Source organism: Babylonia areolata, chromosome 25 (assembly GCF_041734735.1).
Source record: "Babylonia areolata isolate BAREFJ2019XMU chromosome 25, ASM4173473v1, whole genome shotgun sequence".
Taxonomy (NCBI): Eukaryota; Metazoa; Mollusca; class Gastropoda; order Neogastropoda; family Buccinidae; genus Babylonia; species Babylonia areolata.
Window position 1 is genome coordinate 28,490,316 of NC_134900.1, and position 23,325 is coordinate 28,513,640.

General features: G+C 41.9%; 1 protein-coding gene across 1 annotated transcript; it reads right to left on the bottom strand.

The window, feature by feature from the left end:
* Positions 1-254: 254 nt before the first annotated feature.
* LOC143299626 (uncharacterized) lies at positions 255-22,575 on the bottom strand. Its single transcript, XM_076612920.1, has 12 exons — positions 22,279-22,575; positions 12,526-12,624; positions 10,927-11,058; positions 9,494-9,631; positions 8,990-9,121; positions 7,933-8,067; positions 6,334-6,465; positions 5,538-5,678; positions 4,159-4,293; positions 3,343-3,430; positions 1,451-1,500; positions 255-633 (listed from the first exon to the last, which is right to left on the bottom strand). The coding sequence occupies exons 1-12, from the start codon at positions 22,337-22,339 to the stop codon at positions 281-283; spliced, it is 1,596 nt and encodes a 531-aa protein (XP_076469035.1). The 5' UTR covers positions 22,340-22,575; the 3' UTR covers positions 255-280.
* Between the last annotated feature and the right edge of the window lie 750 nt (positions 22,576-23,325).

The window sequence follows — 23,325 nt, forward strand, 5'->3', positions numbered from 1 at the left end:
ACCCCCCCCCAAAAAACCCTCCTGATACAGATTCACACATTTCCATAAGTCTCGGCCCAACCCCCACCATCACACCCCTAACCTCCCCCCCTCCCACCCCACCATAAAAAAACCCAACAAAAAACCCCCTCCTGATACAGATTCACACATTTCCATAAGTCTCCCCCCATCCCCGCCCAGCCCCCACCATCACACCCCTACCCTCCACCCCCCCTGGCCCCCCTCCCCCGCACTTACCCCCCCCCCCAAAAAAAAACAAACCCTCCCTCCCGATACAGATTTACACATTTCCATAAGTCTCCTCCGGTTCCGCCTCCTGGCGGGGGAGGACCATGAACGTGTTCTGGTACAGGTCTTCCGGCTCGTTGGGTGCCCCTGCCCCTGCGCCCCGAGCGGCGACGACCGACTTCAGGGTGGTCCTCGACTCGTAGTGGTGTGCATCCAGGGCCTGTCTGGCCACGTCCATCCGGTCGTACGTGCTGGAGGCTGGGCTGAAGCAGGCCTCCTCCCTGTCCTCGCCGCTGTGGTTCACCTCCGTGTTCTGGTAGATGTCCGACGTCTGAGGGGTGGCCGGCTGAAGGGCGTCCTCAGCAGGGTCCACTGTGGCCAGTTCCGCCATTGTGGTGAAGCCCTCTGTTGCAGCGCACACAGTGGCGGTGATGGTTGTTGTTGTTGTTGTTGTTGTGGGTAGTAGTGGTAGTAGTTGTAGTAATAATAATAGTAGTTGTATTTGTAGTCGTAGCGTTATTATCATGATTATTATAAATCTGATTCTTCTTCTTATCATCATTATTATCAGTGTTGCTATAAGTAGTAGTAGTAGTAGTAGTAGTAGTAGTAGTAGTCACAATAATACTAGTAGAAGTATCATTATCATTATTGTTGTTGTTGATGTTGTTATCATTATCATTAGTAGTAGTAGCAGTGTCATGAATTTTTTGCTGCTGGGTTCAAATCCAGAGCTGAACTGACTGGATAACTGATTCTTTTTCAGTGGGAGTACTTTCCGCCATATCATTATCATCAGATGGATGAACATTTGCAAAGATTAAATACATTTGTACTGGGAAAAGAAAGAAAGAAAAAGGAGCAAGTGGAAGAGTTCTCCCATGATTTGATAAACATACAGTCATGATATGTGTTATCTCTGTCTGTCTGTCTCTCTCTCACGCACGCATGCACGCGCGCGCGCGTACACACACACACACACACACACGCACACACACGCACGCACACACACACACACACACACACACACACACACACACGCACTCAAGTACTTTACTCTTCCACACGGCAAACACACACTTGGGTGGACTGACAGATCAACACATAGGCTGTCTATAGACCGGCCTGAAGTAATCTCCTTTAATTCACGAAAAGTAAATGTAAAATAGGAGACATAGAAGTGAGTACAGAATGAGTAAAATTATGTGCTGGCAACCCTCACCTTTTGAGCTGGACTTTGTCTTGAAGCTGGAGGAACGGCGCTTCCAGAGCCTGAAACAACACAGACAACAATGAATATACATAAATAAATAGATAGATGAATAAATAAGTAAATGAATAAATAAATAAATTCACTTTCTGGGGTGGGTTACATGAGCGATCTTTGCAGCGCTAATTTTGCTTGGAGTGAAGACTGTTCCAAAAGGTATGGGATTCCCAGTGGAGTTAGGAACATTCTTAACTATAAGTAAACTTAGCGCCGGCCGCTAAGCTCGCTCATGCAACCCACCCCTAATTTCTCAAGGGAACTTAACAGCGTTCGGATTTATCCATTTACGCTACACCACATCTGCTGAGCAGATGCCCGACCAGTACCGTTACCAAACGCACTTGGACAGGCCTTGAGAAAATAAAACGTGTTGGAGAATCACGTAATATATAAATAATCACTTAAACAGTGAATGCTTTTTTGTGTGTGAATGGATGTGGATCTTGTCTCATTTACGCGCGCACACACACACACACACACACACACACACACACACACACACACAAGATACTGCATTCGGACAAATCCATACATGCCACACAATATCTGCTGGACAGATGCATGACAGCAGCATAACCCAACGCGCTTACTAAGGCCTTCGGTGCATGCATATAACTGTATTTGTGTGCCCATCAGAGAGGAATTATCGTACAGAATTTTCCCAGAGGACAACACTTTTCTTGCCATGGGTTCTTTCTTCAGAGAACCAAGTGCATGCTGCATACGGAAACTCGGTTGATCGTCCCATCCCAGAGACTAGACCGTCAGTTTGATTCTCCAATCAAACTTGGGAGAAAGGGGCGAGAGCGAGAATCGAACCCAGACCCTCACGGACACTGTGTTAGCAGATAAGCATCTTAACCATTATGTCAGCTTGCTCCTGATTTGATACATCCAGCGCGATCTGTTACAATGCAATACAGTGCCCCACAATACAAAAACGAACCGATCTTGCCTAGTCAGCTGCTCCACAATACAGCACTGTACACGGCAAAAGAGTGCAGCTCAAGCAATATAACACAATTCCTTACAATGCAACACAGCAGAATAGAAACAACAACAAAAACAATGAAATTTAAAATAATAATAATAATAAAATATAAAAATAATAAAATACTGCCTCGTGAGCGATATCACGGTGCAACCTACAACACATAAAAGTACAAAACATACAGGGTACAACACATACTCAAAGAAGGTACAACCTCACAAGCTGTCTCACAACACAGCACAAAACACTGCAACACATACAATACAATACAAACATTAATACTGGAAGCCGGTACAACCTCACAATCTGTCTCACAACACAGCACAAAACACTGCAACACATGCACGACAAACATTAATACTGGAAGCCGGTACAAACTCACAAGCTGTCTCACAACACAGCACAACACACTGCAACACATACAGTACAAACATTAATACTGGAAGCCGGTACGAACTCATAACCTGTCTCACAACACAGCACAAAACACTGCAACACATGCACGACAAACATTAATACTGGAAGCCGGTACAAACTCATAAGCTGTCTCATAACACAGCACAACACACTGCAACACATACAATACAATACAAACATTAATACTGGAAGCCGGTACAAACTCATAACCTGTCTCACAACACAGCACAAAACACTGCAACATATACAATGCACGACAAAAACAAAACAAAAACAACAACAACAACTACAAAAAAAACCCTCAAAGAAGGTACAACCACAAAAGCTGTCTGCCACCACAGCACAGCACACTGCACAGCGCTGACAACACTATGCACTCCACCACCGGCACCAGCACCAGCACAAAAGTCAACACAGCCTCATCAGCCGTCCTTACCACACAGAGACGACGATGGCGATGGCGATAAGAATCCCAGCCCCCATTACCGCCCCCGCCACCGGCGCCGCCAGGTTCTCCTTGCTCCCTGAAAACAGCACACGCCACTGTGAGGCCTAGATCACCGCTATGGACACTTTGTCATTTCAACCCAACATGAAGACTGAACACCGCACAGCAATTAAAGTTGAGATAGCAACAACGCATCCGCGAAAATAAAAACACTTTGCTGGCCTGCTTTTTTTTTCTTTTTCTTTTTTTGATAGCAAGCATTTGCTGATGCATTAATCAGTATACCAATACAATGCTCCTAACTGGTCCATAATCTGTGTTACAATACACTTTGCCGGTCAGTTACTTATTTTGTCACATAATTTGTTGGCCCGTTACTTACTTTGCTGGTCTATAATCTATTCAGCACAACACTTTACTGGTCTGTTTCTTGCTTTACAATACACTTTCTGTTCCGTTTCTCATTGCGCTACACATTTTGATGGTTCGTTTCTCATTTGATGATATACTTTGCAGGTCCATCGTTTATCAGACGACACACTTTGATAATCCATTACTTAATTTACAACACACTCTGCTAATTCATTACGAAACATTTTACCGATTCATTACGTATTCTGCGATCTGTTTTTTGTCATTTAATACCCAGTAACAATTTATTCGTCCTCCCACCCCCCACCCCCACCCCACTCCCCTTTCTGATAGTGATAAACTGTCATTATCAATCTGAAACAAAATTGCCAACTCATGGACAAGATACAAGTTTCATCAACACTCCCGGAACACTTGTGACGAAACACGTACTTTTACACAGCACTCCTTCGTAGCCCTCCTCACAGTCGTGCACGCACACTCCGTTCTCATGGTGACAGGGATTGCTATCCAGACAATGGCCGCACTGGAGGCTGCATTTCTGACCGTACCAGCCCTCTGGGCACTCTGTCACCACAAAGTTGCACAATGTTACCAGCAATCTTTCTATATTTGAAACCACAAGAATTACAGAGGTTCATTGCTGCCACGACTTGAAATCACACACACTCGTATTAGTTCATCATAACCAATAAGACATTTGTGTCGCAAATAATTCGTCAACTACAAGCGTTCTCGAAAATCACAAAGCTTCAAAAATTGTTATCATGTGTTTCAACACCATATATTCGAAGAAATTCACCACAGTCGTTTATTCATTAATTTATTTTTGTGTAAATAACCACAAAACCACTGAAATTTAATTCATCACGATAACCATTTAAAAGCAAGTAAATGCGATAAAGTATTATAATAATCATTCATAAAAACAAGAGCTGCAGATATTCACCATAATCATTAACTGATGGCTCCAGTGGTATGCCAAACACTTCATTCATCATCACCACCCTCATCACTATCGCTATTATCATCGTCGCTGTCGCCGTCATCATGACCATCATCGTGGTCATCACCATCACCTCTTTCATTGCTTTAAGATATCTTTAATGCGCAGTTTTTATCAGTCATACGACCCTTGCCACCTACACTGCCGCCTAAAACTTACCGGGCAGATTCGCAAAACGTGGATAACAAAGGAAACACGTTGGCCTTGTCACGGATTACCTTTGAATCATACCATCTTGCTCTTTGGCCACGCTCAGAATATTGCGCTTAAAACTTGGCAGAAAAGCATGCCCTCGTAAACAGCACACACTCACACATGCGAGCACGCCCATGCACAAACACAACACACGCGCGTATGCAAAACACACGCTCGAAAACACTCGCATGTACACATAACTCTCTCTCTCTCGCGCACACACACACACACACACGCACACACCCGCACACACACACACACACGCACACACACGCACACACACTCTCTCTCTCACACACACACACACACATGTACACACACACGCACACTCTCTCTCTCACACACACACACACACACACATGTACACACACACACACACGCACGCACGCACGCACAAACACACACACACACACACACACACATCGTGCAAGTCGTGAGTCCAGCACACCATGCTCCCACAGCCGACTACCGTGCTCATGAATACTTCACAGTAATGGACAGTCTGAACACACACACACACACACACACACACACACACACACACACACACATCAAGTAACACACTACCCTCCCTGCACCCACCCCCACTCCCACACACAAGGAGACTTACTCTGGTTGCACTTGTCAGACGTCCAGCCCGGAAGACAGACGGAGGACAGACAGTCACCTGTGTCTCGGTGACAGCGACCGTCATCGCCACAGTGTCCGCAGTCCTGGCTGCACGTGCTGCCGTATTTCCCGGGGATACATTCTGTGCAGACACAGATACATACACAGACATAGACACAGACACACACACACACATACACACATTTAACTTTAAGGTTTTATGACAATAAAAAGTATTCTATTCTATTCTATTCACACAGACTCACACATAGACACATACACACACATACACACATACATTTATAACAACTTTGTAAGAACTACACACAGCTATTCAAATCCTCTTTCATGTGGGGGGAGGGGTGGGGAGAGAAACATACAAACGCAGACACACATACACGGTGTGCACACACACACACACACACATTTGTAAGAACACTTTACAAGACTTTCATGTTTTCGTAAATTGAACGCATAACTATACAAAATGACCACAAAAGATTCAAATCCCCACTTCTCTTTCCCGTGGGAGGGGAGAGAAACACACACACACACACACACACACACACACACACACACACACACACACACACACACACACACAATTGTAATAACACTTTACAAGACTTTTATGTTTTCGTAAATTGAACACATAACTATACAAATCTCCACTTCTCTTTCACGTGGGAATGGATGGAAATACACACACACGCGCGCGCGCGCGCGCACGCGCGCACGCACACATACACACATACACGCATGCACGCACACACACACACAGAACCGTGTTGACTGACCTTGACAGAGCGGCATCTGTCTGTTGTCCTTGCACCTGCTGCAGGCGCCAGTCACGTGGTTGCAGTTTCTCGAAGAAAGACATTCCCCGCACTGCTTTGTACAGTTCTGGCCGTACGAACCAGATCGGCACGCTGTGGATTGATAACACCGTCAATCAGGCACTCTGTGTGTGTCGATAATAGCATCATTAAGGCACTCTACATTGACAGTACCATCGTCAGGCACTCTGTATATTGATAACTTCGTCATTTAGGCACTATGTATAGTCACAATAACATCGTTTTGGCACTCTTTGTATTGATAGTATCATCATTTAGACACTCTTTGTATTGGCACCACCATCGTATAGACACTGTGCGTGTTGATAACACAATTGTCAAGGCACTCTGTGTACTGACTGCGCCAGCATGTACACACCCGCAATATTGGTATTACCATCATGTTGGCACTCTGCATATTGATAATACCATCATTTAGGTAGTCTGTGTAGGCGTGCACATCTTTCTGACGGCAGTCCTGCTCTCTGGAATGAATGTATCTTTGTGGAAGGTATTAAAGCTGTCATGTTTGATTGATTCTTTAATATGTGTGTGTGTGTGTGTGTGTGTGTGTGTGTGTGTGTGTGTGTGTGTGTGCGCGCGCGCGCGCGCGCGTGCGCGGATGGGAAACCTGAGGAATTCTTTAAAACACGATATTTGTCTCACTTACATTTGCAGTGGATCCTCTTCAACGCAAAAATATTTGTCATATGGTCTGCTAACGATTCAAAACATGATGATGAAATTAATCTTGAGGAAAGGTTTCCAGATGTCAAAATCCTTTTACAGAATTTGGTTAAACTGGTATTCATATGTTCATTCTTCAGGGGGTTAAAAAGATTACTGTCTAAATTAACCGTGATCAAATGCATTTCATATTCTTAAAAATAAACCGTGATCAAATGCATTTCATATTCTTAAAAATAAACTTAATACTGATTCTGTTACATACACGGGATGTGTACAGCATATTGCTATAATAATAATAATAATAAGTATCAGTAACAGTATCAGTAGCTCAAGGAAGCATCACTGCGTTCGAACAAATCCATATACGCTACACCACATCTGCCAAGCAGATGCCTGACCAGCAGCGCAACCCAACGCGCTTAGTCAGGCCTTGAGAAAAAAAAATGAAAACAATAAAATAAAATAAAATAACAAAACAAAACAAACAAACAAAAAAAGATTAAAAATAAAATAAAATAAATAAATAAATAAAATACAAAATAAATAAGTACATAAATAAATATATAATAGATAAATACATAAAAAAATACTACCAATAAGAATAATAATAATACGAATAAAAGAAGAAAGAAATAACAAACGACAATTCAAAATAACAAGTCTTTACAACAGTCCCAAAACTCAAGGAACCGAGTATTGTTAATGATAGAACAAACCAAACAACTGAACCAATGGAAAACTAAACCGAACACAGTCATAAACAGGAATCCCATTGGAGGAGAAAAAAAAAAAAAAAAAAAAAAACCAGAAAAGGAAAAGGAAACAAAACGTCATGGTTCCCAGCAAGTCTAGCACCGCATATGCACTCACTGAAAATGCAGCTGGGAGTCCTGTAGCCCTGCTTACAGAGACAGTGTCCAGTTTCCTTGTCGCAGGAGCGAGGGTTCTGACAATACTGACTGCACACGTTCAAACAGTTCTCCCCCCATCCTCCATCGTCGCATTCTGACAAAGGAAAAAGAAAGTGACCATGCAGAGGTCTTCGGGGCGACGGGGTGAAGGACACAGAAAACCTATCAGCGATGCGTGTGCGGGAGAGGAGTGGGTGGTGGGGGTCGCGAGGGGGGGGGGGGGGGGGGGGGCAGAGTGATGAGCGAACCGGATGATTGGTTCATGTATGGATTTGGTGTGTGTATGGTTCTTGTATGGATTTGGGTGCGTATGGTTCGGTTTGAGCATGGATTTGGTGCGCGCGCGCGTGTGTGTGTGTGTGGTTCGTGTATGGATTTGGGTGTGTATGGTCAGTACGGTTCAAGTATGGATTTTGTGTGCGTATGGTTCGTGTATGGATTTGGGTGTGCATGGATTTCGGTGTGTATGAATCGAGTATGGGTTTTCGGTGTGTATGAATCGAGTATGAGTTTCGGTGTGTATGGTTCGTGTGTGGACTTTGGATGTGTATGGTTCGTGTAATGATTTCGATGAGTATGGTTCGTGTATGGGTTTCGGTGTGTATGAATCGAGTATGGGTTTCGGTGTGTATGGTTCATGTGTGGATTTTGGATGTGTATGTTTCGTGTAATGATTTCGATGAGTATGGTTTGTGCACTGATTTCGGTGTGTATGGTTTGTGCACTGATTTCGGTGAGTATGGTTTGTGCAATGATTTTGGTGTGTATGGTTCGTGTATAGATTTTGGTGTGTATGGTTTGTGCATAGATTTGGGGGGGGGGGGGTGTATGGTTCGTGTACGGATTTGGGTGAGTATGGTTCGTGTATGGAACACACACACACACACACACACACACACACACACACACACACACACACACACTGTGGGGGGTTGGGTGGTGGTTGGGGGCTAGGGGGAGGGGATTACTGACATCCAAGAACCCATCAGGTCCACCACAGCAGCCACCTCACTCACCTTCCTTGCACAGGTTTCCTTTGTAGCCAGCAGCACAGCTCCCACACTCTCCGTCCTCGTGGTCACAGGTGCCGCTTTTGCAATGTCCGCAATCGCTCGTGCAACCCGAACCGTATCTGCCACTTCTGCACGCTGCACGTGAGAGCAAGCCATCTCTTCTTTTGTTACGTGTGTTCTACTGCATGAGGGTGCAATGGTCTGTCCATTACATGAATGAATTATCCGTATCCGTTACCATCATGATCATCATCATTATTCGTGTATGGATTTGGGTGTGTATGGTCAGTACGGTTCAAGCTTCTTTTTTATCATACATATCTGGAGCTCACTTGGCATTTCCACCTTCTTGCCTCAACACAAAATTAAAACCTTTAACTAAACCTCTCAGCGGTGTTTCGTGCAAGATCACATATATGTCATATAAACGCCTGTTTAGAAATAAAAAGATTTCTCAAGGTAAGAAGTGGTATTTCCTGGAAATGTTACTCATGTCCACACACTCACGTGTTTGGCATCTGCTACCAGTGTAGCCATTTGAACATCCGTCCTTGCAGTTGCCGGAGGCTGTGTCACACTTGGAGTTTCCGCCCTTGCAATTCCCGCACACGGATCTACAATCTCCGTAATATCCCGGATCACAAGCTGCACACATACATAGCAGAGAGTTATAAAGAAAACATCAACACCGATGTACACGTGAGTGCGCGTTGGCTCAAAAACAGCAACAACAATAACAACAACAACACACACACACACACACACGCACGCACACACGAACGCACGCACGCACGCACACACACACACACACACACACACACACACACACACCGCCCTTTCCCCATGCCCAGCTTAACGTGCTGTGTTGGTGGTGTCAGCTCCCATTTGTATGATGATCCAGGGCTTTGATTTAATATCATAAGAGAAAAAAAACGATTATGAGTGCCCTTTGCCTGTTTATTTCAATATTAAGCATGGGTATGTTGGTTACGATATGATAGTTTCAGTTTTATAATTTTTTGTTTGTTTGTTGTTTATCACACGTTAAGGTATTTTTGAGCAAATTTCTTCTTTTTATTGTTAAAAATATCTTCTCTTTGCCTGGCTGAATGATACTCTAACCAGGTAGACAGCCTGATTAGCAAATGACTCGGTGTTTGTAACGCGCTCAGAGCTCACGCGCTGTATAAGTATCCATATCAATAAATCTCTCTTTCCCCACTTGCATCGAGGGTCACTGTTTCTCTTAAACACCATCACCACCACAACAGTTTCCATTTTGCACACAACACAACACACCTCAACAGCAGAATGACATCTCATCACAAATGTAGCGTATATGGATTTGTCCGAACGCAGTGACGCCTCCTTGAGCTACTGAAACTGAAACTCATCACACGTGTTTAACAATCACAATGCAGTTCGGTGACGACTCGCTACGGTATTTATGACAAATGTAAACAATACAGAAGATAAATATTTGATAACGTAGAATACAAACCTTCGATTTTTTTAAACTCTTGGCACACACTGGGAGACACCCTCCCTGGATTTCGGGGAACTACAATGGAACAACTGACTCGGGGGCATTGTATATTCTTTCGATGGTACACTAATTTCTGGTTTAAAAACAACAACACATGTACACTGACGAATGATAATCAACGACTTCGAAATATCATGTAAAAAGAAGAAAAACAAAAACAACTAAATTTGATGAATATGTTCCACCACTAAATCACATTCTCTGGATACAGGCAAATCTAAAGCCACGAACAGAATGACAGAGAGGCGTTCAGACATACACAGACACACACCCAGACTCACACAGACTTACACAAACACACAGACAGACAGACAGACACACACACACACACACACACACACACACATACACCACACACACACGCAGACTCACACAGACACACTTAGAGACTCACGCTTATCACAGCGGGGAGACTTGAACCCAGGTTTACATGTACACGAGCCATACACCTTTTCACATGGGGAGGATGCACAGTTAGGGCTGCAGCTCTTGCTGCACCCGTCTCCCCATTTGCCATTGTCGCACCCTGCACGAAAGCAACATCCATCAGAAAAATCAATCAATCAATGAAGCATTAATTCATTCAATTAATTAATTAATTAATCAATCAATCAATCAACTAATTAGTCGATCAATCAGTTAACCGACAACTTAAAAATGAAAGAATATAAAATCAATCAATTAACAAGCAGGTCCAAAAATAGATAACACTGATCAATGAATGAATCAATCAATCAATCATTCACGAAAGACCGAGAAGACCAATCAATCAGTCAATCAGTAAACCAGCCAATTCAAAAACAAATAAACATTAAAAAGATCAAGCAAAGAAAGGATATTTTTTACAATAAAAAGAAGAAATTTGCTCAAAAATACCTTAACGTGTGATAAACAACAAACAAACAAAAAATTATAAAACTGCAATTATCATATCGTAACCAACATACCCATGCTAATATTGAAATAAACAGGCAAAGGGCACTCATAATCGTTTTACTCTCTTATGATATTAAATCAAAGCCCTGGATCATCATACAAATGGGAGCTGACACCACCAACACAGCACGTTAAGCTGGGCATGGGGAAAAGGCGGTGTGTGTGTGTGTGTGTGTGTGTGTGTGTGTGTGTGTTGTTGTTGTTGTTGTTGTTTTTGAGCCAACGGGATTCGAACCTACAACGTCCTCCCGCAACACCGGTGTCCAAGTGTCTGTGCACGAGCCCTACGAGACATGGTCGTGTACAGCAAGACACCACAAGAGAGAACAAGTCAGTTCACCGCAGTAGCGTGGGGCTGGGTTGGTGAGGAAGGAGAACATTTAAACTCTTCTCAAATGCATCATTATCACCATTGACTGGCGGAATAGCCGAGTGGTTAAAGCGGTGGAGGGTCCCAGGTTCGAATTTCCGTAACGGCGCCTGGTGTGTAAAGGGTGGAGGTTTTTCCGATCTCCCAGGTCAATCTCTGTGCAGACCTGAACCCTGTGTATATGCACGCAGAAGATCAGTCCATGTCAGCGTTCGGTGGGTTATGGAAACAAGAACATACTCAGCATGCACAGCCCCGGAAACGGAGTATGGCTGCTTATATAACGGGGTAAATGAACAAAACGGTCATGCACGTAAAATGTTACATGTCTGTATGGGTGTGTATAACTGAAACCTGATTAAATGACACAGGAAACAAATGACTAGCGCCCAAATGGCAGCGGTCAGTCGGCTCTGCCCAGGTAGGCAGCCTGTTGTACAAATGACCCCGTGTTTGTAAAGAGCTTAGAGCTTGGTCTCCGACCAAGGATAGGCGCTATATAAGTATCCATATCATATCGTATCGTATCGTCGTCGTCGTCGTCGTCGTCATCACCACAGTAATAGCAGCAGTAGCCACAGCAGTACCAAACGCGGAAGTGGCATTATAGCAACAGCAGCAGTGCGTCATCTACGATGGTCAGCAGCAGTAAAAGCGGTGGTTCAAACAGATCATCGTCCAACTCACGTGCAGTGCAGGCGTCACCTTGCCATCCGGGGTCACAGCCCTGTGTACACACTCCTGTGGTTGCGTTGCAGATGTTTGACTTGCAGTTGTCACTGCATACTGAAAACAACAACAACAACATCAACACACACACACACACACACACACACACACACACATGCATGCACCAAAAGATTTGTGTATTTAACAATGCATATATCACTGTCGTGTACACATATACATCGGATACGAATTCCTCCGGTCTATCTCTGTGTGTGGGGTCAACAGAGAGATAGACAGACAAACAAACAAAGGGCGTGTGTAATCAAATCAGTGGTGATGAATCGACAGACAGACAGACAAACAAAGAATGCAGCTAATCCCAAACATTTTTTAAACTTGACACTAAGAGCACATTCAAGACAAATTACAAGTCTAATGTACAGAATTCGTTTGAATGCCTTTCGTACAAAATTTTCTAAAAATATAAAATGTATGTGCGGTAAGCAAATAACTGTAAACCATCTACTCATTCATTGTCCTAGAATAAGACAGTTAATCCCAAAAGATGTAGTTGATGACTTGTTTACCAATAATCCATCAGCCATTGAAAAGATTTTGAATGACTATTCACTGCTTAGAATGTATCGGAAATTTTAAACTCCAGTCCAGTTGGTATCCTCCTTTGGTGTGTGTGTGTGTGTGTGTGTGTGTGAAATATATAATACAAGAGAGGCAAGGCCTTCAAGACTCACTTGTGATACACTTTAAAAAAAATCTAATCGTTAAAATGTGTTCTGTAATTGTTATTATAAAGTCTCGGGTTAAAAAAAAAAACCTGACGGCAGATTCGAACCCCGCGTGTTCGGGTGAGAAGAAACTGTCTTACCCACTACACTATCGTCACTCCTTACCTGACGTTCGAAAATTTAATATTTAAACATGCTTTTTCAAATAGCGATCGGTCGATTGTGGTATTTGCAGTGAGAACGCTGTTTAAATCATATTATTCTGGTGTATCTTGGGCATTCAAAACATCTTTAAGGGCAGTTAAAAATTCTTTTTAGGTCCGCGGTAAAGGAGACGTGGCTATCGCCGCAATCACATTGCAACATTTAGCCGTTTTCTCTGGATCTAGATAGACGTACAAGTTTAGTTACACCCGCCGGGAATGTACGACACGGTCGATTCAATTTCTTTTTTTATGTTCATTCTAGTTTTATAAGTTTAAAGTTGATATGAAAATTGAGTATTTTGTTAAACTAATAACATTTAGAGCCAAGTACAAGTACATATAAACGTCATATGAAGTGAAAAGGACTTCATTTTGAGAAACGTCAAGACTGGAATTTTTTACGTTTCATCAAGGGTATTAACTCTCATGGCTATTATTTCTAACTGTGAATTCCGACTGATTTTGTGGGTATTTTTATGGCAGTTTGGGGCATAATCCAGTAAGTGATGAGGCGTTCACAAATCTTTCTCTGAATAAACATTTAACGGTCTCCTTCTCCAACTTTCCATCACATGTTATCGTGTATTGTCGATTGAATATAGGATTGAACGGGCAGGTCAACAACTTGAAACAGAATGGCGTCATTCGATCGCGTTCGCGAGGAATATGAGCACGCGCTTTAAATATGTATAAATATGTGTACTCAATTGAGTTTTGCCCATGACCTTCAGGGCTCAGCCAATAGATCTATAAAGTCCACTCATAGTACTGATTTTAGTATTTTCCGAAAAAGACCACTTGGGCGAATGAACATAGTGAAAGTCCTGTACACTGAGAGTAAAACACACAAGCTTTTTATGTATTGAGTATAATTTCAAAATGTAATGTTTAAGATGAGAAAGATCAGTTTAAAGCAAATTATCCCCCCCTAGCATTAATTTCCCTTTTTTACTACCTGTACCAAAGACATGCAAAATAAATATAACTTCCATGCTTAGCAAAAGAAGTTCCTGTTTGAACAAAAAATGATAAAAACGACTGCTCTCGTTGTTGTGTCAGAATATCAGATCAAAGTGCCAAGTTTAGAGAATAAAAAAATTTAAAAAAATTTTTAAAACCCCCCAGTAAATTCAGTTTGCATATAATTTGGCTTCTTTAAAAAAATTTTGTGCCCATCCCACAGGTGCAAGACTGTTTTAAACAAGATGACTTGAAAGAACTGAATTTTTCCTATTTTTATGCCAAATTTGGTGTCAACTGACAAAGTATTTGCAGAGAAAATAGCAATGTCAAAGTTTACCACACACACACACACACACACAACCGAACACCGGGTTAAAACATAGACTCACTTTGTTTACACAAATAAGTCAAAAATAATCTGTATTATGTGGTCTGTGACGAACAACATGTGAAACGCACATACAGACCACTACTTCCATGGTGGACATACTGTTAAACCACAGAAGACAACCAAACGATTCTCATCACTTCATAATGGACGCACTGTAAAACTGCAACAGATAACCCAAATTCATGAGTCCTGTCACTTCATAATGAACGCACTGTAGACCATGACGGATAAGGCAATGATCCCTGTTACTTCTAATGGACACATTGTAGACCTACAATAAATTACCTGCAATAATTATTCTTGTTACTTCACAGCGGGACAATAATCCGCAATAATGATTCTTGTTACTTCATGACGGGACAATAATCCACAATAAAGATCCTTGTTACTTCATGAGGGGACAATAACCCAAACCAATTATCCTTGTTACTTCATGACGGGACAACAATCCACAATAATGATCCTTGTTACTTCATGACGGGAAAATAATCCACAATAATGATCCTTGTTACTTCATGAGGGGACAATAACCCAAACCAATTATCCTTGTTACTTCATGACGGGACAACAATCCACAATAATGATCCTTGTTACTTCATGACGGGACAACAATCCACAATAATGATCCTTGTTACTTCATGACGGGACAATAATCCACAATAATGATCCTTGTTACTTCATGACGGGACAATAATCCACAATAATGATCCTTGTTACTTCATGACGGGACAATAATCCACAATAAAGATCCTTATCACTTCATGACGGGACAATAACCCAAACCAATTATCCCTGTTACTTCATGACGGGACAATAATTCACAATAATGATCCTTGTCACTTCATGACGGGACAATAACCCAAACCAATTATCCCTGTTACTTCATGACGGGACAATAATTCACAATAATGATCCTTGTTACTTCATGACGGGACAATAATCCACAATAATGATCCTTATTACTTCATGACGGGACAATAATCCACAATAATGATTCTTGTTACTTCATGACGGGACAATAATCCACAATAATGATCCTTGTTACTTCATGACGGGACAATAATCCACAATAATGATCCTTGTTACTTCATGAGGGGACAATAACCCAAACCAATTATCCTTGTTACTTCATGACGGGACAATAATCCACAATAATGATCCTTGTTACTTCATGAGGGGACAATAACCCAAACCAATTATCCTTGTTACTTCATGACGGGACAATAATCCACAATAATGATCCTTGTCACTTCATGAGGGGACAATAACCCAAACCAATTATCCCTGTTACTTCATGACGGGACAATAATCCACAATAATGATCCTTGTTACTTCATGAGGGGACAATAATCCACAATAATTATCCTTGTTACTTCATGAGGGGACAATAATCCACAATAATTATTCTTGTTACTTTAAGAGGGGACAGTAACGGTTCTTGTTACTTCATGAGGGGACAGTAACCCGAATTAACGGTTCTTGTTACTTCACGAGGGGACAATAACCCACATTAACGGTTCTTGTTACTTCATGACGGGACAATAACCCACATTAACGGTTCTTGTTACTTCATGACGGGACAATAACCCGAATTAACGGTTCCTGTTACTTCATGACGGGACAATAACCCGAATTAACGGTTCTTGTTACTTCATGAGGGGACAATAACCCACATTAACGGTTCTTGTTACTTCATGAGGGGACAATAACCCACATTAACGGTTCTTGTTACTTCATGAGGGGACAATAACCCACATTAACGGTTCTTGTTACTTCATGACGGGACAATAACCCGAATTAACGGTTCTTGTTACTTCATGAGGGGACAATAACCCACATTAACGGTTCTTGTTACTTCATGAGGGGACAATAACCCACATTAATGAATCCAGAACCGTGACTCCCAAGCTGCACGCTAGGAGAGTCAAGAGCCGAGTTGCCCGAGCCAGGATCACAGCAGCGCTTTTAAGCTTGCCTTGCGTTTAGACAGTTCCTAACTATACGCCGATTCCACCGACGTAGCAACATGCAATAGCTCAAGTGCCCCAGCCACTGAGGCCTTACGCACGAAACTTTGCTAAGCGTGTAGTAGCCAAGTGGTCTCTTGAAGCTGTTGATGCGCGGTCAAGCAGTAAACGTGTCAGACATCAACAACATCAACATCAACACAGGTTTAGCTACGTGGGCGTGGATCGCTCTCAAGTTCAAGGTCATGACACGCAGACAGATAAAGAGACAAACAGGCAGATAGACAGGCGAAGGACAAAAGCGATGAAATTCTTTGCGTGTGCTCTACATCAGATGGACAAAACACAACGTAAAGAGTCTTCGGGTAAACAGAGAGGTGGACAGGCAGACAGGCAGACTGGCAAAGGGCATACATAATAAGATATATGATTTTTTTTTTAACAACTTGGTGTGGAATCGACACACATACACATACGCAATACAATTCAAGGTGCGGGCCTGATACATAGACAGACAGATGGACAAAAGATGTACGTAGTAAAATCCCTGGGTGTGGAATCGACACACAGACGCACACGCAATAAAATTCTAGGTGTGGGGTCGACAGACAGACAGACAGACAAACAAACAAACAAAGGGCGTATGTAATCAAATCAGTGGTGAGGAATCGACAGACAGACAGATAGACAAACAAACAAACAAAGGGTGTATGTAATCAAATCAGTGGTGAAGAATCGACAGACAGACAGACAAAGGGCGTATGCAATAAAACCATTGGTGAGGACTCGACAGACAGACAGACACACAGACAGAAAGACCGACACTCAGGACAGGCATGGGGTAGCCGTAACAGAAATCCCTGACGTGGGTCGCTTCGAGTGGCTGGCTCTGCCAAACGGATATGCGAGAGAGCGGACCCGTGACGCCCCGGGTCAATAAACTGAACTTGGCGACGGAAGTCATAAGAGGTGGGACGTTCTGACACTGTGCCCATCACAACGCCATTCTGTCTGGTCACGTGACTGCCATTGTACATTTCGATAACGGACGCTTTCTGTTCCTTTTCTCTCTCTCTCTCTCTCTCTCTCTCTCTCTCTCTCTCTCTCCTGTTGCTACTCATTTTGTACTTTAGCTTTAGTGCAAGGCTTTGTTAGGAAACTGCCATTCTACATGACGAAGAAGGACGCCTTTGTTTTGCCGTTGCTACACTTTTCGTATGGTTGTTTAAATTCAAGGTTTTGTGATGAAACTGACATCCTACATGACAAAAATGGACTCCTTTGTTTTGCCGTTGCTATACTTTTCGTACGGTTGTTTAAATTCAAGGTTTTGTGATGAAACTGACATCCTACATGACAGAAATGGACGCCTTTGTTTTGCCGTTGCTATACTTTTCGTACGGTTGTTTAAATTCAAGGTTTTGTGATGAAACTGACATCCTACATGACAAAAATGGACTCCTTTGTTTTGCCGTTGCTACACTTTTCGTACGGTTGTTTAAATTCAAGGTTTTGTGATGAAACTGACATCCTACATGACAAAAATGGACGCCTTTGTTTTGCCGTTGCTATACTTTTCGTACGGTTGTTTAAATTCAAGGTTTTGTGATGAAACTGACATCCTACATGACAAAAATGGACGCCTTTGTTTTGCCGTTGCTATACTTTTCGTACGGTTGTTTAAATTCAAGGTTTTGTGATGAAACTGACATCCTACATGACAAAAATGGACGCCTTTGTTTTGCCTCAAAATTAATGAACAATGAGACCAGGAGAGCTAACACTCAATGATTAACAAATAGTAAAGAGTGGGGATTATACGTTAAAGAGTGTGTGTGTGTGTGTGTGTGGAGGGAGGGGGGGGGGCATCACTGTGTCTGTGTGTTTGTTCGGATTGGGGAGATGAAAAAACAAAAAAAACAAAAAAACCTTGCAGTTGGATGAATGATATAACTTCAGTGAAGCGAGGGTCAGTGTTTATGTGTTTTCCTTGAAGCAGATTCTACGGTGTAATGCTTCACTGTTTTTGTTGGAATCAAACAATGTGTTTTGTTATATTGTTTACCCAAATGTGAAATGTGATTACATGTTTCTTGACAAATATAACCTTCTCTGCAAGGGGGAAAAAAAAAAGAAAGAAAAGTAAAGAGTGGTAACTCTCTCCGCACACAAGGTACACAACTTCAAGTTAATGCTGCTTTCGCTTCCGATTAATCAGGCACAGAGGTAACTAAAATGTGCATTGGAACAAACCCAGACACTTTCTCAAAAAGGGAAGCGCCTGGCTTCTCCTTCACCGATCATTTGACAAGTGCGCACAGCAGCAATGACAGAAGAAATGTGCAAACACAAAATAGGTTTTACTCAAGACTGGCATAGTCTCTTTAATCTCGTTGTTATACTGTTGCTATTCTTTTTGAGTTGTTGCTTCAGTACAAAGTTTTGTGATGAAACTAACATCCTGTATAACGAAAAAGGACACCCTTTTTTGGTCGTTGCTGCTCTCTTTGTACTGTTGTTTCAGTTCAAGGCTTTTGGATGAAACTGTTCTGCATGAGCATGTATGATGGTTTGTAATCAAAGTGTTTATCGTAATTGATATCTATTACTGCCCCCCCCCCCCCCCCCCCCCCCCCTAAAAAAACGACAACTACCTAAAATATAAAAAGGAACAAAATATTCAACACCAGACGCTAAGGTAAAAACATAACCACAATTTTAGCCAAATGCACATGTCAACTGATGCAAAAAGAAAAAATAAAGTGTTAAGCATTTCACACAGAGAGACACAGAGACACAGACACACACACACACACACACACACACACACACACACACACACCGCTAAATAACAAACAAAGGGCAAAATAAGATACACCTGACACAAAGGTAGAAACAACTACCTATCAAGCCAAATGTACACAGAGCGATACGGTTTCTTTCGAATACAGACCCACAGGAAAGGAAGAAAGAAAGAAAACGAGACAGAGAAAAGACATGGTCGGCAGAAGGCGATGGTCGTAGTGGAAAGGAGTTGGGGGTGATGGTGTGGGTGTGGGGGGGCGGGCCAGTTGCTGCTTTCACTGTCGTTATCTCGCATTGTGTTACGGTCGGTTGCTTCAAACGGTCTCGTTAATTCCAGTTCTTTGTCACCTTAGCCGTCATAAAATATTTTGTCGAAAGCATCCTTGTATTATTTCCTTTTCCTGTGTTGATATCTCTCTCTCTCTCTCTCTCTCTCTAACAATGGCATGCCAAAAGCCTAAGCTACTGAAGCATACCCCTTGTTGCTAGTTATTCTTTTCATAAATTAATGTTATTTTTACTTTATTTTATTTCATTTCATTTTATTTTTATTGTTATTTTTATTTTTTATTTTATTTATTTATTTATTTATTATTATTATCTTATTTTTTGTTATTTCTATTTATTTATTTTATTTTATTTATTTATATTGTTATTTATTTTTATTTTATATTTTATTTATTTATTTATTTATTTACTTTTTCTCAAGGCCTGACTAAGCGCGTTGGGTTACGCTGCTGGTCAGGCATCTGCTTGGCAGATGTGGTGTGGCGTATATGGATTTGACCGAACGCAGTGACGCCTCCTTGAGCTACTGAAACTGATACTCTTTTCATTCCACTTCTCTATTAATGGGTTGAATTTCCAAGATCACTCGTACATAGCAAAATCAAACAAATAAACATGTGTCATTTCAAAGATTTCCGCTGCGGTTTCTTGCGTGTTTGTGCGACTGGTAAGAAGTTTTAGTTGTGAGTTTACGACTATGCTACCAGTCTCTAAAAACCGTGGTTGAAAATTCATCAATGCTCTTACCTCAGTGAAAGATAATGGCGCAGAGTTAACGCCATCTTCTAATTGTGTACATTCGATCATTGGTTTCGTCACGTGTAAACAGACAACATGCTGTTTGTGTTTGGAGAAAAAAAAGGGGGAAAGAAAGAAGAAGAAGAAGAAAAAAATATATATGAAAAGAAAAGAAAAGAAAAGTTTAATAGCCCTATCATTATGGTGTATTCATTGTAGTGATAATATCTGAAGATATCTCCTAAACGTGTAAAAGATATCATCTAAACATCGCATCAGTAATTGTCGCTGCAAACCGATGAAGGATATGATAATTCACCACAGGCTTACTGATTGCATGTGACTGAGGAAGCAACAACGTTCACAACTTACAGGGGATGGTGTTATCTTTTAGTCACTGGTGACATCACTCTTTCGTTCTTATTTGTCATACTTTGCAAACTGATAAACAACACACTGACAACTTTGTAAAACTATATAGAAATCATACTATAATTACAGTAGCCTTATTAGTAGTAATGACACTATCAGTTTGCTCGATCAACATAGAAATTATTCTCCTCTGTTGACTGAACAATTTCATCGTAGCAAAGGGTTCAGAACCAGTCCCTGGTCAACTTCTCGAGGGTACCGTCTGTCTTGAGATCCTAATAACTCTGCTGACACTTAACATTTAAAACAAATATCACAGACTGGATGTCTTCAGTGAGTGGGCCTGCTGTTGATAAGTGGTCACAATGACGACCGATAACACACACACACACACACACACACACACACACACACACACACACACACACACAGAGAGAGAGAGAGAGAGAGAGATAGGTAGATAGGTATATATAGAGAGAGGCAAGACAAGACAAGACAAAACAAATTCTTTATTATCGAGGATAATAGATAAGCACTGGCGCGCTTTTTTTCATCCAGTCCCCGCCCTGAAACAGGGTCTACACTACACAAAACTATATTACATATGTCATTGCATGCACTACACAATGCTACGTAAAGTCATAGAATGCGAATACCATACTACATAAAGGCATAAGCATGGTAAAAATCACACACATACAGAGAGAGAGAGAGAGAGAGGGACAAGCATGGTATCAATAAATGACATAAACAAAAACAAAAACAAAAAACCACTTACACACACATAAGCATACATTGTGTACGTTAAAAAATACTATACTGATGTGAATATAAAACAATAAGTCTAATAAAAATACACATAGCAATAACAGGGGCGGGGGTGCTCATTGCCAAAGGAAACATAATTCAACATATAAAATAGTATAAGAATAAAAATGTCACAGGTGAACGAGAGAGAGAGATACATATACGCATACATACATACATACATAAACAAATAGCAGTATTATAAATATATTGGTATTTTATCATCACTTCTACTGACTGAGATTATATTGATAATTTGTTAAATGCATGTCCTTTTGCTCTATAAATGAGTGCACAGCCGGCAAAGCACTGAAACATCCACCTAAAAAAAAACAAAAAAAAAAAAATTAAAAAAAACCACCAATGAAGGAAAACCAACTAACTTTAACTCGTTTAAAATAAAAAGGTACAAATAATAAAAGTTGGTCAGCAGCCACTGACGATGCGCTTAATTAATCAAGACAGGTAACAGACATATCATGACTCACCTGCAGACTGGGCGACAGCGAAGCAAATACATAGAAGGCAACACAGTAACACTTTCTCCATCCTTGCTTCTAGACCATCGATTTCTGACTGAGCAGCTTCGCTGCGGCGCTGCAATCATCACTTACAAGGGTGTCGCTGGTCTCAGGCCATTGGTTGGTGCGATGTCGAAATGGGGAAGACACAGTCCGCCGAGGGGAGAAGCGGCAGCATCCGTTTCCTTGCCGCGTCAGTTCCGGTAGACTTGGCTCTGACTTGGGTCCAATGGCAAAGCACAGCCTGACAAACGAGACTGACGTCTCTCTCCGCCTCTCGCCTGTAAGGATTCTAGGCCAAGGGGACACGTCAGACACACACACACACACACACACACACACACACACACACACACAGGGAGAGATAGATAGAAACTTCCTTGTCTTTGTCGGGGACACACACACACACACACACACACACAGACACACACACACACACACACTTACACGAGTGCGCGTGTGCACAAACAGACAGACACACACACGAGTGCGCGTGCACACACACACACACACACACACACACACACACACACACACCACTTCGTACACACTGCACACACACACACACACACACACACACACACACTCAAACGAGTGTAAGCGCGCGCATACACACATGCACACGTACGTCAGCGCGTACGCACTCGTGCATATTAGTTGATTTCGTGGTTAGTTAGTTCGGTTCTGTTACTTTGTTTATATCACCCTAAATTTCATCGCTCACACCGAATTTCTCTTTCCTCTTACACATATAGTTCAAGAGTGTTGACACGCGCACAATAACCATACATTAATATATTAAATATATTTTCTCCCGTCGAGAATCTCGCTTAAATGAATGGACGTTAATTCTAATAACCTACCAACCAACACACCAACAGAGAGAGAGAGAGAGAGAGAGAGAGAGAGAGAGAGAGAGAGAGAACACTACACACATCACGCATGGACGTGGTAATCTTTTACAAGAAATGTCACCGCCACTTGCCGCACTCTTGTCCGCATTAAATCATATAC

Bases quoted from the DNA above. Each gene is read 5' to 3' on its own strand.
- LOC143299626 (XM_076612920.1), bottom strand. From the start codon at position 22,339: ATGGAGAAAGTGTTACTGTGTTGCCTTCTATGTATTTGCTTCGCTGTC. The intron at 8,068-8,989 runs GTGAGTGAGGTG...TTCCTTTGTCAG, and splicing joins AGGAAACCTGTGCAAGGAAG to AATGCGACGATGGAGGATGG. The intron at 634-1,450 runs GTGAGGGTTGCC...GCGCTGCAACAG, and splicing joins GACAAAGTCCAGCTCAAAAG to AGGGCTTCACCACAATGGCG.